Source organism: Microcaecilia unicolor, chromosome 7 (genome assembly GCF_901765095.1).
Source record: "Microcaecilia unicolor chromosome 7, aMicUni1.1, whole genome shotgun sequence".
NCBI lineage: Eukaryota > Metazoa > Chordata > Amphibia > Gymnophiona > Siphonopidae > Microcaecilia > Microcaecilia unicolor.
Genome location: NC_044037.1, coordinates 282,333,677 through 282,361,454, shown reverse-complemented (window position 1 = coordinate 282,361,454; position 27,778 = coordinate 282,333,677). Strand labels below are relative to the sequence as shown.

General features: G+C 45.2%; 1 protein-coding gene across 1 annotated transcript in view; it reads right to left on the bottom strand.

The window, feature by feature from the left end:
* Positions 1-27,778, bottom strand: part of LOC115474650 (adenylate cyclase type 5-like) — a 542,557-nt gene that overhangs the window by 8,262 nt on the left and 506,517 nt on the right. Inside the window, exons 16-19 of the mRNA XM_030210240.1 lie at positions 25,518-25,544; positions 20,782-20,914; positions 12,845-13,108; positions 5,270-5,474 (exon numbers count right to left, since the gene is read on the bottom strand). Coding sequence (XP_030066100.1) covers positions 5,270-5,474; positions 12,845-13,108; positions 20,782-20,914; positions 25,518-25,544 — 629 coding nt within the window. The remainder of the gene's footprint in view (positions 1-5,269; positions 5,475-12,844; positions 13,109-20,781; positions 20,915-25,517; positions 25,545-27,778) is intronic.

Sequence of the window (27,778 nt, the reverse complement as noted above, 5' to 3'; positions counted from 1 at the left end):
CTTTTTATTACATCTGAGACACCACCTCTTATCACAGATGTATTTGTTCAATTGTCCCCGTGCTTTAAGAGTGAATGCAGTAGGATAAAACAAGAGGTGGAATATAGGGTGATAACACGTATTTAAGTTATATATAATAACATTTAAGATAAATAAAGAAAAAATTATTTACATATACAAAGTGGTTACGTAGTAACTATACAACAATATATAGAGAGTAACCAAATTGAGCATATAGAGCCTAGAGTTATAGGTAAATTAATGAACATGCATGAGAAAGATTTGCATGCCCACGACATTAATTGTATGCAGATGTCTCTCATGCATATTCATTAGTGTTATCCTAAAAACCTGGTCTATTTGCAGCCTTCGAGGACTGAACTTGGACAAGCCTGCTCTAAGCACATACTTATTGGATTGGGAAATGCATTCATAGGACCCCAGTAACACAGTTGGAAATTTAGGGACCCTTTTACTAAGGCGCTTAGGCACCTAAGTGTATTCAACGTGTATCAAATTGGAATTACCGCTCGGCTACCATGCGGCGGTAATTCCATTTTTGACGTGCATCCAAAGCATGCGGTAGAAAATATTTTCCATTTTCTACCGCGTGGCGCTTACCTGGCAGTAATCGGCAGTTTACGTGCGCTGACGTTTACCGCCCAGTTAGCATGTGAGACCTTACCGCTAAGTCAACGGCTGGTGGTAAGGTCTCAAGCCGAAAATGGATGCACGATGGTTTTTAATTTTGCCGCACGTCCATTTTCGACCACAAAAAGGCCTTTTTCCAAGGCGCGCTGAAAAATGGCCCTGCGCGCCTCCAAAACACGCACCTACACCAGTGCAGGCCTCTTTGTGGCGCGCCTTAGTAAAAGGGCACCTTAGTTCTAAGAAAAGACAAGCTGCTTCAGATGAGGTCTGAATATCTCATGATCATCTGGGCCCACCAGTCAGACCCCATTTTATGGTTACCTCTTGGATAAGTCTTAAATGAGATGGCATGTTCTAGAACAGGGGTGGGAAACCTTAGTCCTCAAGGGCCACAACCCAGTTGGGTTTGTATACAAATAGATCTTAGGCATATTCTGGGTTGTGGCCCTTCAAGGACCAAGGTTGCCCACCCCTGTTCTAGAAGGTCTACATAAGGGTATATTTTCAATAGAGTACGTACGTCCATCGTTTCAACCTACCCAAAAGCAGACAATTTTTTTAAAACATAAATTAACCACGTGCATTGTTTTTGACTATTGCCTTGTCTTGCACTTAAATACGCACATGCCCTTTGAAAATTACGGGTCAATATTCACCAGTGGCTGTCAGGATATTTAAACGGTAGCCATGGCATTTAAATAAATATGTATATACAGCACTGCTGTTCGCTGCCACCACCTCTACAATCCATTCGGTTTACACCTGCTGTCCTAAGTTCTGATGCTGTCTGCCTTATCTGCATATTCAGCGTTGGCCACTATCTGCATCGTGGCGCTGAATATCCAGATACTTTTGACTGCTGCAGCCAGTATTTAAAATATATTGACCGTAATTGGCTGAATACTGACATGTATAATACAGGCATAACAAATTGTGATTACAAAGAGAGCTGCACTGCTGAGCTATGCCTTGGGGACCACCTGAACTCTACAAAAGGGGCAGCTGCCCACCACGAAAAAATGCACAGTACATAAGAATAGCCATACTGGGTCAGATCAATGGTCCATCTAGCCCAGTATCCTGCTTCCTGCAGTGGCCAATTCAGGTGACAAGTACCTGATACAATCCCAAATTCATATTACTGATCCCAAGGACAAGCAGTGGCTTTCCCCATGTCAATCTCAATAGTAGTCTATGGAACTTTTCCTCCAGGAACTTGTCCGAACCTTTTTTAAACCCAGATACACTAACTGCTGATTCCACATCTTCTGGCAACGAGTTCCAGAGCTTAACTATTCGTTGAGTGAAAAAATATTTCCTCTTGTTTTAAAAGTTGGGAAAAAAGTGATTCTACTTCAATGGAGGGACACACAAGCGCCCACAAGAGAACTGTGGAGGTCAAAAATGACAGAACTTTTAAATTTAGAACTCTGCGGGATTGTTATTTCCGCATGCAGAGAAAGGGACTTGCCTGCCTTTCGGAGAGTCTGGGGAAGATATTGGAATACACTTCAACCCCTATCTAAACGGCAGACACTGCATAAGTTAACTAGAGCGCGTAAACAATAGGTGTCCCTTCCACTCTATGAGCTGAATGACTTTTGAACTAAAGATATGTACCTTATAGGGGATAGGGGGGAGGAGAGGGTAGGGAAGAGAGAGCAAGGGGGGAAAGGGGACATGGGAGGGAGAGGTAGGGATCAGGAGTGTAGGACTATGGATTAAGATGGTTCTCTGTTAATGTAAGGTTGGGGTTAATAGGGGGAAGGGAGAAAATATTTAAAGGATGTTTGCCAAAGTTTATTGCTAGATACGCATGATCTTGGTTTGTAATGTTGTTAAAGGTCTTCGAGGCATGTGACTCTGTATTTTATCTCTCTCTAAAAAAAGGCAAAACCAACGTTCTATGAAGCCTCCAGCCGGAAGTGTGAAGGGGGCGAGATATCCGGTTTCTCTATGAGTGTCTGCCCCGCCCTCTCTGTAACACAGTCAGTGAAGGAAAACAGCAGAGCAGGAAATCAAATCGCTGGCTCTGTAACAGTGAAGGACTCAGAGGGGGGAGGGGAGAGAGGCCAGAGGGCAGGGACACACACACTCCCACATGCACACAGAAGAAAACATTGCTAGCCCCCGTTTCATTTGCATCAGAAACGGGGCTTTTTTACTAGTTTCTTAATAAAAATGATTAAAACATAAAAGTAGTACCTTGTAATTTCCTTGAGTGTACCCTAGTCTTTGTACTTTATGAAAGAGTACAACAATCGATTTATGTTTACCTGTTGTACACCATTCAGTATTTTGTAGACATCTATCATATCCCCCCCTCAGCTATCTCTTTTCCAAGCTTCTTAACCAATGCTGTTTCTTCTGCATTCCATAATTAACATTTCCTTCTCTTCAGTTCCTACAGATTATCAGCATATTTTGAGATTTTTACACTTCAACAGTTCTAAGTCCTAGGTGAAGAAGTTCAAGGGTGATACCAGTGGGAGGCAGCTTGTCAAAGTTACTGCCAGCTAACAATGGGATTTGCGTTACAAGACGTATGAGGAGAGACTTGCGCACCTGAACATGTATACCCTGGAGGAGAGGAGAAACAGGGGTGATATGATACAGACATTCAAATATTTGAAAGGTATAAATCCACAAACAAACCTTTTCCGGAAAGGGGAAGGCGGTAAAACAAGAGGACATGAAATGAGGTTGAAGGGGGGCAGACTCAAGAAAAATGTCAGGAAGTATTTCTTCATGGACAGAGTGGTGGATGCTTGGAATGCCCTCCCGCGGGAGGTGGTGGAGATGAAAACGGTAACGGAATTCAAACATGCGTGGGATAAGCATAAAGGAATCCTGTGCAGTAGGAATGGATCCTCAGAAGCTTAGCAGAGATTGGGTGGCAGAGCCGGTGGGGGGAGGTGGGGCTGGTGGTTGGGAGGTGGACCTTGTTCTGGGCAGACTTCTACGGTCTGTGCCCTGAAAATGGCAGAAACAAATCAAGGTCAGGTATACACATAAAGTAGCACATATGAGTTTATCTTGTTGGGCAGACTAGATGGACCGTGCAGGTCTTTTTCTGCTGTCATCTACTATGTATATGTATGTTAATTTGGACAGATTAATCTCCTATGACTGATTTCTGGAGTGCAGGTGTGGTAGTTTAAGATTCCACTGATATAGACTGATGTCAGAGCAGAGTTTCCAGAAGTCCTGGCCAAAAAAGCTTAAAGGAAAAAAGTTAATATCCTCAGGTTATAGAATTACCAAAAGATGCTTCTCCAGAAAGACAGGGTGATAAATGTTTAGTATTTTTTTCCTTTGCGTCTATCAAATTGGTAAGCTGGACGGGTAAGAGATGAAAGATACACTGTTCTTGCTGCACAAATGAAGTTCTGCCCAGGTGGTAATGCCTTTGTCAAAAATGCGTGAAGCAAGTGGTTGCATTTTACAAGGACTCTTGTGTACAGTACAACATAAATTTAGCTTGTAAACTGAAAACAAATCTACAAGGGAGACTTCTCTTGCTACTGCCGTGTGTCCTGCATTCATCTATCGTGTACCTATCCTATATAATAAAACGCACCGCCAACATTCTGAAGCTGACTGCATGGCTGAGGCATTCCTGCTCTCTGTATCCATCTCCTGAATTGACATCACGTACTTCCGGGTTCGTCACAAGCAGAAGTGACCAACCACAGGAGGTTTCTCGGCTTCAGAATGTTGGAGGTGCATTCTATTAAATAGGATTGGTCAGTTCCTTTCCTATATAATAAAAGGCACCTCCAACATTCTGAAGCTGACTGCATGGCTGAGGCATTCCTACTCTCTATATCCATCTCCTGAATTGACATCACGTACTTCCGGGTTCGTCACAAGCAGAAGTGACCAACCACACGAGGTTTCTCGGCTTCAGAATGTTGGAGGTGCATTCTATTAAATAGGATTGGTCAGTTCCTTGAAGCACAGCCAGAGCTCAGACACCAGAGAGAGAGGGGGGGGGGGGGGCTGACACCAGAGAGAGGGAGGGAGGGGGGGGGCCTGACACCAGAGAGGGGGGGGGGAGGTATCTCTGTCACACACACACTCTGTCTCACAGTCAATGTCTTTCTCTCACTCTCACACACTGTCTCTCACACATTCTATGTCTCACACTGTATCACATTCACTCTCTATGTGTCACACAGTCACTCACACACTCTCTTGGTCTCATACACTCAGTCTCACAGAGTCTGTGTCTCACACACACTCTCTCTCGCACACACTGTATTTGTGTGAAACACACTCTCTCACACACTGTGTCTCACATACGCACTTGCACACACTCTCATTCTCACATACACACTCTCTCTCAAACACACTTGCACCCAGACTCACTCTCTCTGTCACACACACATACTCGCACATTCACTCTCTCACACACAGTCGATCTCACACATACTCTCTCAAACATACACACTCCGAGGAAAACCTTGCTAGCGCCTGTTTCATTTGTGTCAGAAACGGGCCTTTTTTAGTAGTTTTACAATAAACGCACATTTTATTTGGTGAAATGTCTTGTTTTTATGCATATGGTCATCTTTAAATAAAGCTTTATAGAAAACAACCAAGTGGGACACTTTACCTATTTTCATCTGGAAGTTATTGAACGAATGCTCATTAATGTACTTCATTTGGTCCATTAATCTCATGGCATAGTCAGCCAGTGCTTTAATGTGCGATTTTCCAACCTTGTCGTAGGTAGAATCATTGAGACCAGAAGCAGCCATGTATGTACTGCCGATGGTTTTAATCTTCTCCAGCTGTCGAAACTGGTCCTCGCTTATTATCTGCATTGCAAGAGAGATCAATATAGAGAAGGCTTTCAGTTCTGCACTGGGCATGCCCCTCATCTTCCAATGAAGAACCATTCATTACTGTAAAGGATAACTATGTAGCAACATGTGATTGGCAGGGCCGCAGAGAGACTGGGCCGGGCCCGAGGCAAGGCCGCCCCCGGGGCCCCGCCCCCCCAGGGTCACCGCTCCCCCCTCCACCCCCCCCCGAGGTCGCCACCGCTCCCCCCCCGAGATTGCCGCAGCCACTGCTCCCCCCTCCACCCCCCCCCGAGGTAGCTGCCACCGCTCCCCCTCTCTGTCCGCCACCGGGCCGGCCCCCTGCATTGAAATCGCAGTCTCACCTCCGTGAAAGCAGCGATGCAGACAGCAGAACGCCTTCCTTCGGCCCTCCTTCCCTCCTTGTGTCCTGCCCTCGCAGAAGTTACGTCAGACGAGGGCGGGACACAGGGAGGGAAGGAGGGCCGAAGTGAGGCATTCTGCTGCCTGCAGCGCTGCTTTCATGGAGGTGAGACTGCGATTTCAAAGCAGGGGGCAGACGGTCGACGACGGAGGGCGGGTGGGACTGCGGCGCTGGGCCCCCCCCCCTTGGAGGCCCGGGCCCAGGGAATTTTGTCCCCCCTGCCCTCCCCCTCTCGGTGGCTATGGTAATTGGGCATGGTATGTTGTGAGGTGCAGGAAAGGGGAAAAGGGAAGGAAAACGGGATGGGATTTGATATACCACCTTTCTGTGGTTACAATCAAAGCCAGTGGCATATCCATTCTAAGTGCGTGTGTTGTGTATGAATCCCGTCAGTTCCTCCCTTCTCGCTACCACCTTATCTTTCCCTTCCCACTTCTGGTCCCACAAAGCACTCACAATTCCCCCCCCCCCCCCCCCCCCCCCCCCGTGCCTTAAAATCACATCCAGTCTTCGCCCGAGCAGTGGAAGCAACAGCGGAACTCATAGGCTGCCTGTGGCCTGCATCGGTTCTGATGCAATTTCCTGTTTTCTGAAGGGCGAGACGGTTCAGAGAGAAAGCCCTGGTACAGGCTACCTATCAGTGCCACTGCCGCTGGCACAGCCCTGGCGAAGACTGGGGAGGATTTATGGTACGGGGGAGAGGGGAGAGAGGGAACTTCAAGAGCTTTGCAGGGCTGGGAAGGGAGAGATGTGGTGGGAGTGAGAAGGGAAGCAAATGCAGAGTGAGATGCACCCCCTGTTGGAAATTCCTGGCTATGCCACCGATCAAAGCAGTTTACATATTATATGCAGGCGCTTATTTTGTACCTGGGGCAATTAATTCAGAAGGCGCACTTCAGCTGCTAAAGCTAGGCATCCTGCAGTAACTTTGAAATGTGTGCTTGTTAACTGCATGCTAAAAAATTTCAGAATTTTTTTTAAGGGAATGTGTCATGGAGGGAGAGTGGGCATTCCTGTGTTAACCAGTTAGTGCATCTATATTCCCACATGCTAAGTGGTTAGCAGGGATACTGCGTGAGCCCTTACTGCCTACAAAATGGGTGGCAATAAGTGCTCACGTGGTCATTTTTAAAAACGGTCTTGCACTAATAACAACATTAGCCTATGCCCATTAATACAACAAAAAAAAAATGTCAAAAATCAAGATTTTTACAGCTTCGGTAAAAATGGCCTTAGCGCATGGAAAGGACCCATGTAAAGACATGCTAAGGCCACTTTTTGCCACAGCTTACTAAAAGGATCCCATAGTAAATGATTGCAGATAAAGCGAAGATACATACCTGTAGCAGGTGTTCTCCGAGGACAGCAGGCTGAGTGTTCTCACATGTGGGTCAACATCCGCGTCGGCCAGGAATCGGCATTTTGCAAGCAAAATATAAAAAAGTTTTGCCAGAGTCTTCTGGTGTGCGTGCAGCGGGCATGTGCAGACCGATTTTCTGCCCGTCGTGCGAATGCGTTCCTCAGTTAAATCAAAAGCATAAAAAGAAACAAATCAACTCCAAAGGGGAGGTGGGTGGGTTTGTGAGAACAATCAGCCTGCTGTCCTCTGAGAATACCTGCTAGAGGTATGTACAGTACCTTCGCTTTCTCCGAGCACAAACAGGCTGCTTGTTCTCACATGTGGGGTATCCCTAGCAACCAGGATCACTCAAAACAATGAACATTGGTCAATTGGGCCTCGCAACGGCGAGGACATAACACAGATTGACCTGAAACCATAAACAACTAACTGAGAGTGCAGCCTGGAGCAGAACAAAAATGGGTCTAAGGAGGTGGAGTTGGATTCTAAACCCCGAACAGATTCTGCAGCACTGACTGCCCAAACCGACTGTCGCGTCAGGTATCCTGCTGAAGGCAGTAGTGAGATGTGAATGTGTGGACTGATGACCACGTTGCAGCCTTGCAAATCTCCTCAATGGAGGCTGACTTTAAGTGAGCCACTGACGCCACCATGGCTCTAACATTGTGAGCCGTGACATGGCTCTCCAGAGTCAGCCCAGCTTGGGCATAAGTGAAGGAAATGCAATCTGCTAGCCAACTAGAGATTGTGCGTTTTCCGATGGCGACTCCTCTCCTGTTAGGATCAAAAGAAACAAACAACTGGGCGGACTGACTAAAGGGCTTTCTCCGCTCCACGTAAAAAGCCAATGCTCTCTTGCAGTCCAAGGTGTGCAAACTGCTTTCGCCAGGGCGGATATGAGGATGGGGAAAGAATGTTGGCAAGACAATTGACTGGTTCAGATCGAACTACGACACCACCTTTGGCAGGAACTTAGGGTGTGTGCAGAGGACTACTCTGTTGTGATGAAATTTGATATAAGGTGCATGTACTACTAAGGACTGAAGCTCACTGACCCTACGAGCTGAAGTAACAGCCACCAAGAAAATGATCTTCCAGGCCAAGTACTTCAGATGGCAGGAATTCATTGGTTCAAAAGGAGCTTTCATCAGCTGAGTGAGAATGACGTTGAGATCCCATGACACTGGTGGAGATTTGACAGGGGGCTTTGACAAAAGCAAACCTCTCATGAAGCGAACAACTAAATGCTGTCCAGAGATAGGCTTACCCTCTACGTGGCGATGATAGGCACTAATCGCACTAAGATGAACCCTTATTTGGAGGCTTGGAGTCCAGATTGAGGGTGTATCTTAATCGGATAATTTGAAGAACCCACAAGTCGGAGGTTAAAAGAGGCCACCTTTGGTGAAAAAACATTAACCTCCCCCCAACCGGCAAGTCGTCCGGTACGGACACGTTTACTGAGGCTATGCTGAACTGGAGCCAGTCAAAAGCCCGTCCCTTGCTTTTGCTGGGGAGCCGCAGTGGCCTTAGGCGCACGCTGTTAACGAGAATGAGCGCGCTGGGACTGAGCCTGGGCAGGCTGCCAAGAAGCAAGAGTGTACCTACGCCTAGCATAGGAAAAGGGAGCACTCCTCTTCCCTCCAAAAAACCTCCTAGATGAGGAGGTAGTAGCAGAAGACGCCCGGCGGGAGAGAGAATCCATAGCATTATTGTGCTTCTTGAGCTGGTCAACTAGATCCTCTACTTTCTCACCAAAAAGGTTATCCCCCTGGCAAGGAACATCCGCCATCCGCTGCTGGACCGAATGATCCAGGTCAGAGGCACGCAGCCATGAGAGTCTGCGCATCACTATACCTTGGGCAGCGATCATGGATGCTACAACAAAAGTGTCGAACGTACCCTGGCCAGTAATTTTCGACACGCCTTCTGCTGCCTAACCACCTGGTGAAAAGGCTCGACTTGCTCCAAAGGGAGTGCATCAACCAAGCTAGACAGTTGCCTCATCGAGTTCAACAAGTGGATGCTTGTGAAAAGCTGGTATGTCTGGATTTTGGCAGCGAGCATAGTGGCCTGATACGCCTTCCTCCCAAAAGAGTCCAAGGTTCTAGATTCTCTGCCTGGGGCGCCGAGACATAGTCGCTAGTGCTCTTGGCTCTTTTGAGAGCGGAGGTCCAACACCATGGAATTGTGAGTTAGCTGAGACCTCATCAATCCAGGTTCTCCATGGATCCGATATTGGGATTCAGTCTTTTTCGGGATCATGGGATTAGACAGAGGGAACGACCAGTTTCGCATAAGGACTTCCTTCAGTACATTATGCAAAGGAGCCATTGCAGCCTCTCTAGGCGGAGAAGGATAATCCAGGACCTCAAGCATCTCAGCCCTGGGCTCATCCTCAACCTCCATAGGGAAGGGAATAGCCACAGCCATTTCCTGGACAAAGGAGGTAAATGATAGACTCTCCAGTGGAGAAAGTCTCCTTTCTAGTGGAGGGGAAGGTTCAGAGGGAATCCCATAGGACTCATCAGAAGAAAAGTACCTGGGATCCTCCTCTTCCTCCCACGAATGCTCATCTTCAGTTTTGGACAAGACATCCCTCAGAGCAGTCCGAAACTGAGCCTGCCTCGACGCCGAGGAACGACGTCCTTGATGGTGGTGCTGAGAAGTCGATGCCCGCCTGGACTCCGGTGAAGCTTCCTCCACCGATGTTGAAGGGGAGTTGACCTGGGTGGCAGCTGACACCGATGCCGCAGGCAGCACCGAGGTCAGGGACATCACCACAGGCGAAGGGCCAGATGCCGCTTCAGCAGATGGTATGGAACGCACAAGCACCCCTGACACCGAAGTAGACTGGTGCAGCAATCCGTCCAGAAGCTCTGGAAGCAGGGCCCTGATGCGCTCGTCGAGAGCCGTCGTTGAACAAGGCTGCGGGGTTGGTATAGGAGCCGGTGGCAGAATTTGTCGAGGCTCGGGAGCAGGTACCGGGCTGCCAGAAGTCCGACGCATCGGCACCTCCTGAATAGAGGGCGAGCGATCCTCTCGGTGCTGACGCTTCTTGGGTGCTGATTCCCTCGATGCCCCAGAGCTCCAGGCACCGTGTGTCGAAGTAGAACAATGACGATGCTTCTTCACCTTCGCTTGATGCCTGTCATCGAGACTCCTCGGTACCGATAAGGAGGACGTGGAATCCTCATGCCTCCTCGGGGCTGGGTCCAACGAAGGTCAGTCCCGGGGGGGCCTGCACAACAGGAGGCCACGAGGCAGGTGGAGACCCACTCGATGCCTCACTGCTCCTAGTGCGAATAGGTCTTTCAGCAGCCATTACCTCTGCTCCCGACGTCGATGCTTCCCTCGAAGTCGATGTCGAAGGACCGGACCGAGCCCCAAAAAGCTTTTCTCGTTGGGCTTCTCGAGACACTTGGGTCTGTTTCTTCATATGAAGACACAGACTACAAGCAGCTAGGCTATGGTCGGGCCCAAGGCACTGGATACACCAGGTGTGGGTATCAGTACCTGAGATGGTCTGGTTGCACCAAGTACAACATTTAAAGCCGCTGGGTGTCTTCGATGACATGGAAGGAAAAATGGCTTTGGTGAAATCAAAAGACGTGATTGTGCCTGTTAGAAGAAAAAAAGGACACAAAAAGAAGGGAACAAGTCAGCCACATCGAAAACAAAGGAAACTTTAAAAGGGGCATGCGTGGTGAGTGCTGCACGCGCGCCAGAAGACTCTGGCAAAACTTTTTAAATATTTTGCTTGCAAAATGCTGATTCCTGGGCTGACGCAGACGTCGACTCACATGTGAGAACAAGCAGCCTGCTTGTCCTCAGAGAAAAAACGATACCAAAGAGAGGGTTCCAAGTACACCAAGAAACTGGAGCAAAATAGAAAGCACAAGTGGACCTCCAGGAACAGGACAAAAGGAAATACTTTATTGAAATGACCTTTTTTTGCAGTTTCTCAGACATCATTTTTTTACTATAGGACTGAGGAATTAATTCTGCACTGAAAAGCGATCTTGACTCTTGATATATAGCAGGATTACTTTGTTTGCAACAAAATCTGTGAAGTGTTTTGTATATCAGATGCAAGAAGATACTCGACAATGCTGAAAGGTTCTTTTACTCGGACACTGAATTTTGCTGTGACCCCTGACGCAGGAACAAGGTCACTAAAACACGGCCCTTTGTCGGGTCATTTCAATAAAGTATTTCCTTTTGTCCTGTTCCTGGAGGTCTACTTGTGTTATCTGTTTGACAGATAAAGACCAGCATGGTCCATGTAGTCTGTGCAGAAAGGTGGCCAGAGTTGTCACTCTGCGGTTACTCCCCTCTCTTTAATCCTTTTTGAAAACTTTGTTTGAATCATTTACACTCTGAGTGGGAATACTCTATCTTTATTCCATCCTCTTCCCATACAGGGATCCTCTCTGCATATCCCATGCCTTTTGACTCAGTGGGATTGCTTTAACAAATCATGTGTCCTGGGGGATAGGGTTTTCTGTCAGGTGGGGAGAGGAATCTGGCTTGGGGGACAGGCTTGTGGTGGCAGTGAGAGGGGCAGGGCTACAGTTTTGGGTTTTAATTATGCTTTTAGAATTATTTACAAGCCATATACAAACTTGTACAGGTAATTCGGAACCATATTTTTATACAATAAAATAATTTCAAAATAATTATATTATCCTTGTTAGACCACAATAACAAAGATCACGTGAAAAAGAAAATTTAACAGGAGAAGTCTTTAAAAGGAAAAACAAAACAAAGCACTATATAGCTTAGCACACATCAATCCATTCTAAATATTATCTCAGCACTGGTACTAACCAGCAGTCAATTTCTTGATTTTAACAAATTCGCTAAGATGTTCAGGTTGGAAAAATACATATTTTATACATGCATATTTATGCATGGGGATTTTTGGCTGAAACCCAAACCCAGATTTCGGGTCAGTTTCGGTGCCAAAATTTAAAACCAAAACTGAAATTCGGTTGTCCTCTATCATGCTACATATTTTTGCATGATCATTTCATAGGTCTATTCTGTGAGCCAAGTTTTATTATTTTTTTTTATTTGTACCCCACACTTTTTCCCACTCATGGCAGGCTGAATGCGGCAGGCAATGGAGGGTTAAGTGACTTGCCCAGAGTCACAAGGAGCTGCCTGGGCTGGGAATTGAACTCAGCTCCTCAGGACCAAAGTCCACCACCCTAACCACTAGGCCACTCCTCCATTGTACACGCAGCCATTTATTATGTTACAGAGAAAAAAGGAAAGGTCCTACTGTTTTGAGACAGGGCTCTATTTTAGGGCAGGCTGATTCTAGTCTATTGTACAAAGGAATTGTCAGTCTTATTTTTCATGGAGAAATTGGAGGTACACGCCCGTGCACTGAGTAGGGTAGAACAAGAACGGGTTTTGCCGGATCTGAAAAGAAATGAAGCCAATCGGCTACTCTTTATCGCTGTTCTGTTCCTTCATTCAATAGGCTATACATGTTGAAAACCCAACTGGCTGGTTTGTCCCTGAGGACCAGGTTTAGAAGCACCAGTCTAAAGCATCACCTTAGATAAAAAGGAAGCCTGAATGAAGCTTTACCTCATCAAAGTCCGCAATGATTTCATTGAGAAGCCTTAGGCACTCCACCCCTTCATTGTTTGCCTCCAGCTCGACGTAAAACTCTGAGAAGTTACTGATGGAGGCAAACATGACGGCCACACACTCGCAGGACTGGTAGTAGAGCTCGTCATTCCTTCTCTCCCGTGCCAGGAAATGTGCTGCCACATCCTTGGGCAAAATATTGTGTAGGAGCCGGCGGTTGTAGGCCTGAAGCTCCTCCATCTCCTCTTTCTCCTCCGTGGCCTGATGTATGGAAGAAAAGATAAAGCCGTCAGTGCCTGCTGTTTGGAAGAGGGATCAGCTGAAGCTACCAGGCCCAGATTTAGACACAGGCAAATACCCCCCTCTCCCCCCCCCCTTGTTGTCTGAGATCTACTTTCTGATCTTGCCTATGGGAGCCAAAATCTTAAATCTAACTCTGGATCAGAAATCTAGGGGAAAAGCTGGACCTCTGGAGTTACGACAGTTCTCTTTATTCATATTATAAAAACAGTTAAAGACACCTTTGTTTCAGGAAGCTTTTTTAAAGAGCTAATTAATACATGTGGCAGATACATGAGTGTCCTTGTATGATTTAATGCAGATAAATCAGTGGCAGATAAATGAGTGAAACTGTATTATTTAGAGCAGTAAGTTTGTACTTTATATGTGATTTTTATTTTGTGTGTTTTAAGACGTATGCCTGTTTTCCTTTGTAGTGTAAAATGGCCGAATTTCTATTTCTCCCATTAATGGCCGTGCACTAATGTTATAACCAGGTGAATAAAAACAGAATGTAGACCGAAATGATCCAAAGTAGAATTGACTAATCAGACAACAGAACTGGAGGGGTAAACACACACCTGACTCGGCCAAGTTTCGCCCTGTGTTGGGCTGCCTCAGGGGCTGAGAATACCAATCCAGTGTGGGATAGCTGCTAAAACCAGGCTGGATAAAAGCACAAAACACATGGATACAGATATTCAGTTTCATCCAGGCAGTTGTCAATTAAAAGTGTCACAAAGCAGAGCTCTTCTCCTCAAATGAGCAGTAAAACGAATGTCCGCCGGCAGCAAACTCTTTCTGTTAGTGCAGCCCGACACAGGGCGAAACTTGGCCAAGTCGAGCGTATGTTTACCCCTCCAGTTCTGTTGTCTGATCAATAAACTCTTACTTTGGATCATTTCAGTTTACATTCGGTTTTTATTCACCTGGTTGTTGCTCTGGATATTGTGAACCAATTGCTTTCCTGTTTTTGGGACCATGCGTTAATGTTGCCATTAGTGCTCGGTCATTAAAAAAAAAAAATCACTGCGTGAGCTTTTTTCTACAGTTTTTGCAACCACATCCAAAGCAGTTTATCTGGGGCAATGGAAGGTTAAGTGACTTTACCCAGAGTCACAAGGAGCAGGAATCGATCCCAGGTCCCCAGGACTGAAGTCCGCTGCACTAACCACTAGGCTACTCCTTCACTCCAGGGCTTATCACCAACCCTTTTGTAAGGCAGTAAGGGCTCATGTGGTATCCATGTTGTTGCAGAATAAAACATTTTTTATTACATTTGTGCCCCGCGCTTTCCCACTCATGGCAGGCTCAATGTTGGTGGTATTTTATTTATTTATTGCACTTGTATCCCACATTTTCCCACCTATTTGCAGGCTCAATGTGGCTTACAAAGATCTGTTATGGCATCGCCACAACAGGGAAGAAATACAATTGGTGATTACCAAGAGATAGCAAAGAACAAGAGGATCTGATTATGCAGCTGTACAGTGAGAGATTCTGAATAACGGAGTGCGAGGGTTGTGTTCAAGTTGTTATGGGTTCTCTTGGTAGGCTTTATTAAAGAGATAGGTTTTTAAAGCTTTGCGGAAGCTATTTAATTCGTTGATCATTCTCAGGTGAGTTGGTAGCGCATTCCACATCTTCCGTACTCATATAGGAAAAGCTAGACGCATGTGTGAGTTTGTACTTGACCCCTTTACAACTGGGGAAGTGTAGGTTGAGAAAGTTGCGGGAAGATTGTTTAACATTTCTGGGTGGAAGGTATGGTTGTGGAACTCTCGTATGCTTGTTAACTGTCCTATGTAATTACGGTGTTCTTTTCCTGAGTGAATAGTTTTTACTGTAGCCCGACTTGATTTGTGAAAAAGGTGGTTTTAGCACATTTTAATAAAGGATAAATGATAATCGGTTATGTAAATATGCTAAATGGTTACCACATGAATGCTCACTCTCTGCCCATATAAATCACTGAACAAAAACAACCCCCCCCCCCCCCCCCCCCCGGAGGAGAGGTAAATCTGCACAAAAACACAAAAAAAATAATTCCACTGAAATAAATGCTTAGTAGCCTCCCAAGGACCTGCACTTAATGTAGATAACAAATCTTAGACAAAAAGTATGTCAATATATATATATATTTTTTATCTATATTTATATTTGAAGGTGGAAAAGGAAAATTCAGTATAGGTTGTAATCCACAGCCAAGCTTAATCTCAGTGAGTAGTGCCAAAGATTTTGGCTCACTTAAAGAGCTCTATACATCATTAAGACTCCTTATTATTCCCCTCTGCCCACGACACGCTTCCTCAAAAAAAATTCAGAAATACTTTTCAGTGTGCAGTTAGTTCGTGCATATTTTGCGGTAACTGTAGGACGTCTGAGTATGTCCCACAGTACTCCATTTGTAGCTGTTTTAGGGGTGTGTTAGCACTTAACACAGCTTTTTTTTTATATATTTGTACCCCGCGCTTTCCCACTCATGGCAGGCTCAATGCGGCTTACATGGGGCAATGGAGGGTTAAGTGACTTGCCCAGAGTCACAAGGAGCTGCCTGTGCCTGAAGTGGGAATTGAACTCAGTTCCTGAGTTCCCCAGGACCAAAGTCCACCACCCTAACCATTAGGCCACTAGTAAAAGTGCCCCTAAATGATCGCTAAATGGTGGGCAGTACCCAGGGGTGGCACTCTTAGGGGATCTCTGCTGTGCCGCATTCCCCCTCCCCCCCCCCGGGCGGCACCTCCTCCTTTTCTTCCTTAACCCAACCTAAACCACCCCCGGGCGACATCTCTTCCAAATGCCAGATCGCAGCCTGGTGAGTGGGGTGACAGAGTGTGAGTGATGCTGGATTACAGGAGGCAGAAGGAAGAGATGTTGGGCTGACGAGGTGATAGAAAGGAAGGAGGGAGACATGTCAGAGGGTGAAAGGGAGAGATAGATTTGGGGAGAGAGTGGGGGAAGGAGAGAGGTAGACTCTGGGGAGTGAGGGATGTTAGATTCATGGAAGAGTGCAGGACAGGGAGAGATGGATGGGGAGGGGGGGCAGAAGAGTGAGAGATGGCGGAGGGGGTGGAAGGGGGACAGGGAGAGATGGTGGAGGAGGACAGGGAGAAATGGTGGAAGAGGGTGGAAAGAGGACAGGGAGAGATGGCAGAGGGTGGAAGGGGAACAGGGAGAGATGACAGAGGATGGAGGGGAGGATGGAGGGATGGAGGCAGGACAGGAAGAGATGGACTTGGGGAGGGCAGAAGGGGGACAGGGAGAAAAAGATGGACTCGGTGGAAGGCAGAGGGGGCTGAAGGGGGAGAGGGAGAAATGGAGTTGGGAAGGGTGGAGGGGGAAATGGGGAAAGGAAAGAGATTCAGGGGAGAGGACAGAAGGGGGAGGGAGAGATAGATGGGGAGGGGGTGGAAGGGGAGAGATGGACTCAAGGAGAGCACAGAAAGGGAAGGAGGGGTGGAAGGGGACAGGGAGAGATGGACTCAAGGAGAGCAGAGGAAGGGAAGGAGAGATGAATAGGGGATGGTAGAGGGGAGGTAGACTCGGGAGGCAGAAGGGGAAGGAGATATGTGAGGATCAGGAGGTGCAGAAGGGAGGGAGGCAGAAATGTCAGACTCAGGAGGAGGGGTGGAAGAGCAGGAAGAAAATGTGGACTTGGAGGAGGGGAGGCAGATAGAAGGGAGAGAGAAAAAGAGAGGGAGGAGATGGTGGATTATAAGGAGGGGAGATGCTTGGAACGGTGGATCCATGTGGGAGAGACCATAGCAGGATTGTCAAGGAGATGAGTGTGAGGAGGAAAGTGCATTACAGAGGGTAGAAATGTGGTAATTGGGAGCAGATAAAAGGGAATAGGAGGATGGGAAATGTGAGAGCTAGGGGGTGAAAGAAGGAGATAAATAGTTGATAAGTAGGTGAAAAGTGAAAAGGAATAGAGCAAGAGGGTAAAATTTGAGTGAACAGAGACAGAAAAAGGAAAAACGGAGGAGAGAAATTTAAAAGAATGATTGATATGTCAGAGATAGATGTAGTTAGGGAATGTAACAAGACAAGAGGAGAGAGGAGAAATAAATGGACAGCAGTCGCTGGAAACACAATTAGCAGAAGACAGGAAAGCAGAAAAGAGAAACTGGGTCCAACATGATGGAAAAATAAAATGCCCAGACATAACTGGATAGCTTTGGGAAATGTGCATTGCAGATGTTTATCTACTGTGTTCAGTACAAAAGGAAATATGTTTGTTTTTCCAGTGTGGCAGCATATGTTCAGCTTAACTTCTTGGGGTCCCCAGTTCAATATTTATCATATTTCTATCTCTAATTTGGGATCCCTTGTTCTGTATTTGTGTGTGACTGAGGTGTGATAGTTGTTTGTATATAGTTTGACTACTTCCTTCTCCACTTCCTTTTCCCCATTTCCCCCTCCACCTTCCCCAACTCCATTTCTCCCTATCCTTCTTCAGCCCCCTCTGCCCTCCACCGAGTCTATCTTTCTCTCCCTCTTGCTTCCCGTCTAGCCCTGCCCCTTCTGCCCCTCCGTCCTCCGCCATCTCTCCCTGTCCCCTTTCCACCCTCTTCCGGCCTGGACTCAACTGCTGTACAGAGTCTCGTATGGTTCAAATAAGTAGTGGGCCCAGGTCAGCAGAGGAAGAGGAAGTGGTCTGATAAGCAGCTGCTTGTTTCTTTCTTATACCACGTTATCCAGAAGGTAATGTGGAGGCAAGGAGAAAGAGAATACAGAGAGGTTGGGGACTAAGGGGAGAGAAAGAACTAGGGGGCAGATAAAGTTGTGGGAAAGGAAGGGATTCAATCTAAATCAGGGTGGGGAGGGTGGCACCTGGAGAGTGGAGGAGCGGCCTAGTGGTTAGAGCACCAGTCTTGCAATCCGGAGGTGGCCAGTTCAAATCCCACTGCTGTTCCTTGTGATCTTGGGCAAATCACTTAACTCTCCATTGCCTCAGGTACAAACTTAGATTGTGAGCCCTCCTGGGAAAGAGAAATATCCAGAATACCTGAATGTAAGTCACCTTGAGCTACTACTGAAAAAGGTGTGAGCAAAATCTAAATAAATAAGATTCTGGAATCTTAAAGAGTGACAAGATTCCATGCAGAATCTCAAAGAGTAGCGACATTCCATGTAGAACCCCAAAGAATAGCAAGATTCCGGAGTGGAGGAGTGGCCTAGAGGAGTGGCCTAGTGGTTAGAGCACCGGTGGTCTTGACATCCAGAGGTGGCCGGTTCAAATCCCACTGCTGCTCCTTGTGATCTTGGGCAAGTCACTTAACCCTCCATTGCCTCAGGTACAAACTTAGATTGTGAGCCCTCCTGGGACAGATAAATATCCAGAGTATCTGAATGTAACTCACCTTGAGCTACTACTGAAAAAGATGTGAGCAAAACCTAAATAAATAAATACTAGTGAAGGAAGAAGCTGGAGGAGTGGTTAGGCCTTATGATTGGGAAAATTCTGCATTAAAAAAAATTACAAATAAAGATGCAAAATATTGTGCACCGAATTTCCAACCCTTTGTGCAGAATTTTTCATTTTGTGTCAAATTTCCCCAGGAGTAATAGGTAGGGTACTTGCTGTTTGAATCATAGCATTAGTGCTACAGTTGTATAACATGTTTGATAAATGTATGCTGAGTGGATTTTCTTTAGGTTTTGCATTCCACAATGTGCCTAGTACAGAGATTTATGCTGCTACTGCTCCGATGACGACAGAATAATTGTATTATGAGTTCCAGGGAGAACTATCCTAGTTATGATCTGCACTTGTTGTGCGTGTGTTGGGGGGGGGGGGGGGGGGGGGGGGAGCTGCATTTTTGTGTCAGACCAAAGGTCCCTGAGGATCATATATGCAGTGTGTCACATATACGAGCAGTGTCCACCTGGCGTGTCCTAAATGAAAAAAGGTTGAGAATCATTGCTAGAGTCTCTGCAGTATTTAGAAAGCCAAACATGCAGATCTTTCCAAATTTATACCCCAGATGCATCGGTAGAAAATCTCACCCATTGCCTTCAATAATCATTGCGGTGGTGAATGTCACTCTTTGGGACAGGCCGCCCTTTTCGTGCTGTTGTGGTGTACCAGCTTCTTTTGGTTCCACCAAAATTTGTGCCAGTTGCTCCTTTCTACTATCCGCTAGGTCTGGCACCACTAAATCAGCTATAGAGTGAGAAGCTCTTTTCTTCAGTCCAGCTGCTCTGGCTGTCAGCACCACACAGCTGCTAAAATGGGAGAGAATCTACTTTCTGCTTCATGTGTAATACAGGAAGTATTTGTTCTCTACTTTCAATTCCTGTGTGGTGCCAGTGGCTTGAGCTCAGAAAGGAGCTCCCTTCTCTGCAGTGGATTTAGTGCTGCTGGGCAGGTAGGAGAAGGGAGCTGAGGAGACCAGTCTGATGCTGTGGCTGGGTAAAGGGGGCTGGGGCCTAACAAGGGGGCAGGTGGGAGATGCCTGGTAATGGAGGGAGTTTGCGTTGCTGTCACTGATTTGACACCAGAGTTTGTTTGTTGAGTTGTAAGGTGAAGCATTCTCTTGTTGAGAGAGTTTTGATTGATTGATCTGGGAACGCTCCGTGAATGAATAATTATATTCTGTATTCTCTCTGAGTACTTGCGCTCCACATCCCAGGCCTTAGAGGTGCGCAGCTAAGTCCTGGCAGCTGCCAGCACCAGAGGGCTCCACCCTGGAGGAATGAACGAGGCATTTTTATTTTGTGTGTGCTTTGGCTCCATTAGGCTGCTCCACTTTGGTTTTATGTGCACATAATATATAAGTATATATGGTTTATGTATTTTCATGATTTTGTAATAAACTTACTTGCTTGGCTCCTGTCAGTTTGTAATTTTCTATCGCTCACAACCACTTTACTACCCGACTATAGCTTTGATGAGGGAGTGGGGGGTGGGCAAGATGCCGGGGGGGGGGGGGGCGTATCTCATCCCTTGTCTCAGGCAGCAGATTGACTTGGGCCACCCCTGGCAGGACCATCCACTGTGTACATGTGCAATCACATAAACTCCTGTGGTTTCCATTGTGTAAAATAACTGGTTCTATTTATACTTACCAAATCCTTCTGTAGTTATTTCTCAGGCTGCATTCAAAAGTGCTTCCATCACACAAGCTAAAGCAGGCCTTTGATCTAGACCAGTGTTGCCAGGTGGAAAATTTTTTTCCCACCCAATCCAACGCAAAAACAGCCCAAAACCCGCCCAAACCTCAAACCCCGCCCCTGAACCCCCACCCCCGCGTCATCACCCCCCGCCCCCGCCGTCATCAACCCGCCCCCGCCGTCACCGGCCACGCCTCCCCGTCACCGGCCCCGCCCAAAACGTCACTAACCCCGCCCAAAACGTCACTAACCCTGCCCCCGCGGCCGAAAAAACCGCCCGAAAACCGCGGAAAAGAAAAAAAAGAAGCCCAAAAAACCGCGACCCGCTGCGGGCAAAAATTTCCCGCGGCGGGTCGCGGAAAACCGCCCAATTGGGCGGTAAAACCGCCCACCTGGCAACACTGATCTAGACCCAAGAATGTGTATTGGGGCAGCATTGCTAGCCACCAGATTATACAGCTCCCGCCCTTGTTCCTATGTGTATATTCTGACACTTGATTTCTCAGCACATACAGCACATTCATGTCTCTCTGCTGTACCTGCAATTTCCATAGGAAGTCCAGCCTTGCAGTGGACTCTACCTGCTGTGCATGCAGGTAAAGTGCCAGGACAAACACTGTGATGATGATGGGGGTCACGATCTTCAGTGGCACTCTGGACACATTATCAGGGCTGCAGTCAGAGGGGAAAGGGAAGAAAAAAACAGTGCAAGTTTCACATCATTTTTGTTACATTTGTACCCCATGCTTTCCCACTCATGGCAGGCTCAATGCAGCTTACATATTGTATACAGGTACTTATTTGTGCCTGGGGCAATGGAGGGTTAAGTGACTTGCCCAGAGTCACAAGGAGCTGCAGTGGCAATCAGTTCCCCAGGATCAAAGTCTGCTGCACTGACCACTAGGCTACTCCTCCACTACCAACATTCCATGTAGAGGCCTGCCCTTGCAGATCAGCCGTGCAGGCTTCTGTTTCTGTGAGTCTGACATCCTGCACAGACTCACAGAAACAGAAGCCTGCGCGGCCACGTTGCTGATCTGCAAGGGCAGCCTTCTACATGGAATGTTGCTAGTGGAATAGCAACATTCCATGTAGAATCTCCAATAGTATCTATTTTATTTTTGTTACATTTGTACCCTGCGCTTTTCCACTCATGGCAGGCTCAATGCAGCTTACATGGGGCAATGGAGGGTTAAGTGACTTGCCCAGAGTCACAAGGAGCTGCCTGTGCCTGAAGTGGGAATCAAACTCAGTTGCTCAGGACCAAAGTCCACCACCCTAACCACTAGGCCACTCCATCACTGGCCCAATTTCTGCAGCTTCTCATTTTCACTTTCTCTGGGCCATCACCAGCAAATAATTGCCTGATGCAGTAAATAAGCCGATGCCTACTTTCAGCTCAATGATGTGAGTATTGTAGGCTTGAGGGTACTCAACTTTGAAATACTCTAGGTATGTTACATAAGTAACATTTTTTCTGAATAGTGTGGAATGTCACATTCAATATGCTTATATTGTTTTGTGTATAAAATGAAGGCTGGTACGAAATGGTTTACAACAGATGATAAAAATCATCACAGCTTTATCTGTATTCAAATAATCATTCATTCATTCATAAGTACATAAGTACATAAGTAGTGCCATACTGGGAAAGACCAAAGGTCCATCTAGCCCAGCATCCTGTCACCGACAGTGGCCAATCCAGGTCAAGGGCACCTGGCACGCTCCCCAAACGTAAAAACATTCCAGACAAGTTATACCTAAAAATGAGGAATTTTTCCAGTCCATTTAATAGCGGTCTATGGACTTGTCCTTTAGGAATCTATCTAACCCCTTTTTAAACTCCGTCAAGCTAACCGCCCGTACCACGTTCTCCGGCAATGAATTCCAGAGTCTAATTACACGTTGGGTGAAGAAAAAATTTTCTCCGATTCGTTTTAAATTTACCACACTGTAGCTTCAACTCATGCCCTCTAGTCCTAGTATTTTTGGATAGCGTGAACAGTCGCTTCACATCCACCCGATCCATTCCACTCATTATTTTATACACTTCTATCATATCTCCCCTCAGCCGTCTCTTCTCCAAGCTGAAAAGCCCTAGCCTTCTCAGCCTCTCTTCATAGGAAAGTCGTCCCATCCCCACTATCATTTTCGTCGCCCTTCGCTGTACCTTTTCCAATTCTACTATATCTTTTTTGAGATACGGAGACCAGTACTGAACACAATACTCCAGGTGCGGTCGCACCATGGAGCGATACAACGGCATTATAACATCCGCACACCTGGACTCCATACCCTTCCTAATAACACCCAACATTCTATTCGCTTTCCTAGCCGCAGCAGCACACTGAGCAGAAGGTTTCAGCGTATCATCGACGCTCTTCCAAAACCTATTCCTTAATGGTGTACAAAAAAAAGAATCACAAAATTCAATGCCAAAATACACAAAAACATAAAATGCAATCCAATACATAAAAACATATACACAAATGTTGAAGGTGCTGCATGTTCATACAGTTGTGAACTATATTTCCTAATGTTTATTCTTTGTCTTATATAGCATTTCATTGGACAGGGATCAGCAATAGAGGTTAGCGTTAGAGGATGTCTTACCAGATATTCCGCTAGTATTTTGGAGTCATTTTTGTTAGGCAGTTATACCGTATTCCTTTTTTATTATTATTTTTTTCAAGCCTCATCTTTTTTATATAGTGCTGTTTTTTACATAGTGCTATTATTTATCTTTGCAGGGTTTACATTCAGTTTTTGCTCATGTTTTAGGTATATTATTATTACTTTATTTAATGGTTTACTTATTTATCATTCTTAGGAAATACTTAATTTTAATTGCTTCAATTACAGCAACATTTTTACACTTCATGGATGTTTCACCGATTACTGACAAGCGGCTCTTGTCTATTTTCCTGGTAAGACTTCCTCACAGACTTCTGGTATATCACATCATCACTATTTTTTGAGCACGTACGTTTTTTAGACCATTGAAAGTTGTTTTCTATGGATTCACGTGGCCTTTTCGTCCATTTAAATATCTGGCACTTTTCTACATCTCTTAATTCTGTCCCTCTCATTTTGGTCACCTTTTTGTCCCTTCTTTACTAGCACTCACTTCAGTTTGTTGTGTTTCACTTTTATTATTTTTATTCTATATTATTTCATTATTTTCTTATTGGTATTTTTATCACTTACTAGTATTTATTTAGAGTTATTTCTCTTTTTTTTAAATATCTGTTAAAGACTCCTGAGGTAGGCACAGGTCGAAATATGGATCGTGTTGAGTCCTTGGATCAGTGAATAATTATTCTTCTCTTGACTGTGTGTTGCTTGTAGATGCCTGAAATAAAGACTTGACCAGCACCTCCTATCTCATCGCCTTGGTTTTGTTGACTTTGTGGGATTGTTTGTCTTTCTCCTGTGTTGGGCAGCTACGGTAATTTCTTAGTTTTGTAAATTATCCTATGGTTTTGTTTCCTTTGCAATGTCATTTGTTTGCTGACTTCAAGCAAAATAAATAAATAAAACATAGGGTAGCTACATGTGGAAGCGGCGAAACCTTTACACGGAAGCTGCAGGGTCCAATCTGTTCCTTTTTTAAAACATGTATCATTGTACAATGGCTGCTCCCATTGTACGTATCAGCAAATACATATGCACATCGGAAGGTATTTTAGAAAAGGTTCTGCGTGGGCAGATCCTGATCTTAGGGACCCTTTTACTAAGCTGTGGTAAAAAGTGGCCTGCACTAGTGTGGCTGCGTGAAATTGGAGGAGTAGCCTAGTGGTTAGTGCAGTGGACTTTGATCCTGGGGAACTGAGTTCGATTCCCATTGCAGCTCCTTGTGACTCTGGGCAAGTCACTTAACCCTCCATTGCCCCTGGTACAAAATAAGTACCTGAATATATGTAAACTGCTTTGAATGTAGTTGCAAAAACCACAGAAAGGCGGTATATCAAGCCACATTTCCATTTCCCTATTTGAGATTCTACATGGAATGTTACTACTGTTTGAGATTCTGTTGCTACTATTTGAGATTCTACATGGAATGTTGCTATTCCACTAGCAACATTCCATGTAGAAGCCTGCCCTTGCAGATCAGCAATGCGGCCGCGCAGGCTTCTGTTTCTGTGAGTCTGATGTCCTGCACGTATGTGCAGGACGTCAGACTCACAGAAACAGAAGCCTGCGCAGCCGCATTGCTGATCTGCAAAGGCAGGCTTCCACGTGGAGGAGTAGCCTAGTGGTTAGTGCAGTGGACGTTAATCCTGGGGAACTGAGTTCGATCCCCACTGCAGCTCCTTGTGCCTCTGGGCAAGTCACTTAACCCTCCATTGCCCCTGGTACAAAATAAGTACCTGAATATATGTAAACCGCTTTGAATGTAGTTGCAAAAACCTCAGAAAGGCGGTATATCAAGTCCCATTTCCATTCCCTTTTTACCACAGCTATTTACTGCCTGAGCCCTTACTGTCACCTATTTACTTGGCGGTAAGGGCTCACGCACTACTTGTGCGGTAATCAGGCAGCATGTGGCAACGTGGCCAAGCTGCCGATTACCGCTGGGAATGCCCCCCGCAGTAGTAGAAACTTATTTTCTACCGCAGGAAACAGCATGCGTCAACTTCGGAATTACCGCTGGGCGCCCGTGCTACCCTGACAGTAGTGTCGATTTGGCAGACACCACCCACACATTAGCCCTACCGCAGCTTAGTAAAAGGGCCCCCAAAAATACCACTGGAATTGACGGCACCCTGACCTGGACATCTCAGTTCCGAGCTCTACGTCCGATGTAAAATGGGACCAATAAGGTTAGAACCAAACTGCTTTAATAAAAGTGAAAACCCGGCTATTCTCAACCAATATGGAACTGGGGTATGAAGGCTGGGCTCTAGGGTATGAAGTTTTTCAGGGATACAGAAATATTTTGGGAGCTTGGTTTTACATTTGGGTATTTTCAGTGGCGTTAATATTTTTAGGGCTCTTTCTACCAAGCTGCGATTCTGGCACGGCAAATGTGATGAAGCCCATTCAACTCCTATGGGCTTTGCAAAAACAGTCCTTAATTTGTTTTTATTCAATGCATTACATATTTTATACTGTGTGTTCATCTGTGACATTCTTTCGCATTTGGCTTGGCAGTGGAATTTTTATACTGTTTAATATTTCATGCACACTGCCTCTGAGTGCATTTTACATACAGATAAAATTATCAGCGCTATGCTGAAAAAAAAGGATTAAAGAAATGAAAACAAGAACTCACCAGATCACAGTGGAGTTGAAGGACTCTCTAAAAATAAAGCAAACAAAAGAAAAATAACTGTATTGAGGCTGTGTTTGAAATGTTGAGCCTTCATTAATTTCAGTAGACCTTTCCTTATCTGAAAATGCTGCAGTTTTACACAGCACACAGCAGGTGGCGATGTGATCATTTGAAATGAAACATATATGCTTCAGCATACTAACTGTGAAATAGTAACAAGGGTTAAACCCCATCTCCGCTTTCTTCTCTGCATCCCTTCCCCCTCCCCTCCGCTCCTCTGAAAAATGAACATCTTGATTGGTTGAACAATAACTCATTTAGGGCTTGTTTACATGGGGCTTTGTTTTCCTTTTTGGAAATAAAGGACAATGAAGTTGTAGGTGATTGAACTAGTTTAATATTAGCTGTGACAAGCCATCATAGAATGACTCTCAGGTCACTAACCTGATGAAGAGAGGACTAACTCTCAAAAACTTGTCACAGCTATATTAAATTAGTCCATTAAAAAAGTAGGTCATTATTTTCAACTATCCAAGACGGAAATCATAATTCTTGCTTTCATTTACCAAAGCTACGCTTTCTTCTTAATCAGATCTGTGTACAAAAAGCTACACATTTAAAACCCCGAACCATCACTGGTTATAAGCCTAATGCATGTAGCTTTCACGGTGCACCTTGTTAAAATTAGAGCATTTTTAGATTAAAAGTTAGGCAGAAATATTAATAGCAAATGTTTTGCTATGCAGGCAGTGCACGTCTTGTATCACCCATGCAAAAATATCCACTGTAAACCACTTCAAAATTACCTACAACCTGTCAGTATTTAAGGTTTCTTTATGTTTGTCCTTGCTCTTCACCTTTAAATAATCAGGTACAAAACTTAGATTGTGAGCCCACTAGGGACAGAGAAAGTGCCTGAATGCAAGATGTAAACCGCTTTGACTGTACCACAAAAAGGCAAGTTTACATCTCTTCTCTTTGAGTATAAATGTGACCCACTGAGCAAAAAGCTATCAAAAGTGGGTTACAAATAACAGAGATAAAGGCTATAAAAATTGGAGGGGTAAATTTGGGCAACTTTCATTTTTGAAAGTTTTGTGTATTATAGGGTCACCCTATCCCCCCCCCCCCCCCCCCATAAAATTGTTCTTTCCATACCAATGCTTTAGAAACATCACCCCCTCTCGGCAACTTCACTATAGACAGTACCACAAATCGAAAATCTGTCAATTCATGTTGAGCTCTTACCCAGTGTTGGACCAATGGGGCTTCCATAGGTCTAGTTCTTATACAACTGCGATGTTCTGCTACACAACTCTCTGACTGGTTTGCCCTATAAAATATTTTTCACATGGGCAAATAATTCCATAAATCACATAATTACTATTACAATCAGACTGTTGTCTGAGGCTACTTTAATGCAAACCTGTTTTAAACAATGTGGACATTCTAATAAACTCTTAAAACAAGCAAGTTCAGAGAGATTGGCTAGCGAAGCCTTGGAATCAACAGGACAATAAATTAGTGTGTATTTAACCTTTTTCATCACGGGCTACATTGATTGCTAAATTAACCAAAAAGTACTGGCATATATTGCAATACCATTTTGTTTTTTTCAACAAATACCTAAATTTGCATACCATAGGGGAAGAAATCTGGGGAATCTCCTCATTCACTCTCAGTTGCGGATTCCAAGGGAAGCTCATAATGAGTTTGGACATTTTAAATGTAGCCATTGTGTCTATTGTAGATATTCACTGGAAACAGCTTTTGCAATTCATCCAAAGACATGCAATAGATTTTTCCTCAGACAACGGTCTGATTGTAATACTAATTATGCAATTTATGGATTTATTTGTCCATGTGGAAAATACTGCATGAGACAAAACAGTCAGAAAGTTAAGTGTAGCAGAACATCATAGTTGTATAAGAAACTAGACCTATGGAAGCCCCACTGGTCCAACACCAGGTAACAGCTCAACATAAATTGACAGCTTTTCGATTTGTGCTATAGTCCATAGTGAAGCTACCGAGATGGGATGATGTTTCTAAAGCCTTGTTATGGAAAGAACAATTTATATTTTGGGGGGATATGTTGTAAACCCGGGGTTTAAATAAAGAGGTAGAATGGAGAGAATTATATTGCAATAGATTTCTATAGAAGAGTTTGAATTTCATTGATGACGTAATCACTTTTGAGTGATGTATTTTGACTGGCGTTTTATGTCAGCGAGAACAGCAGCGGTACCCAGACAACGGTA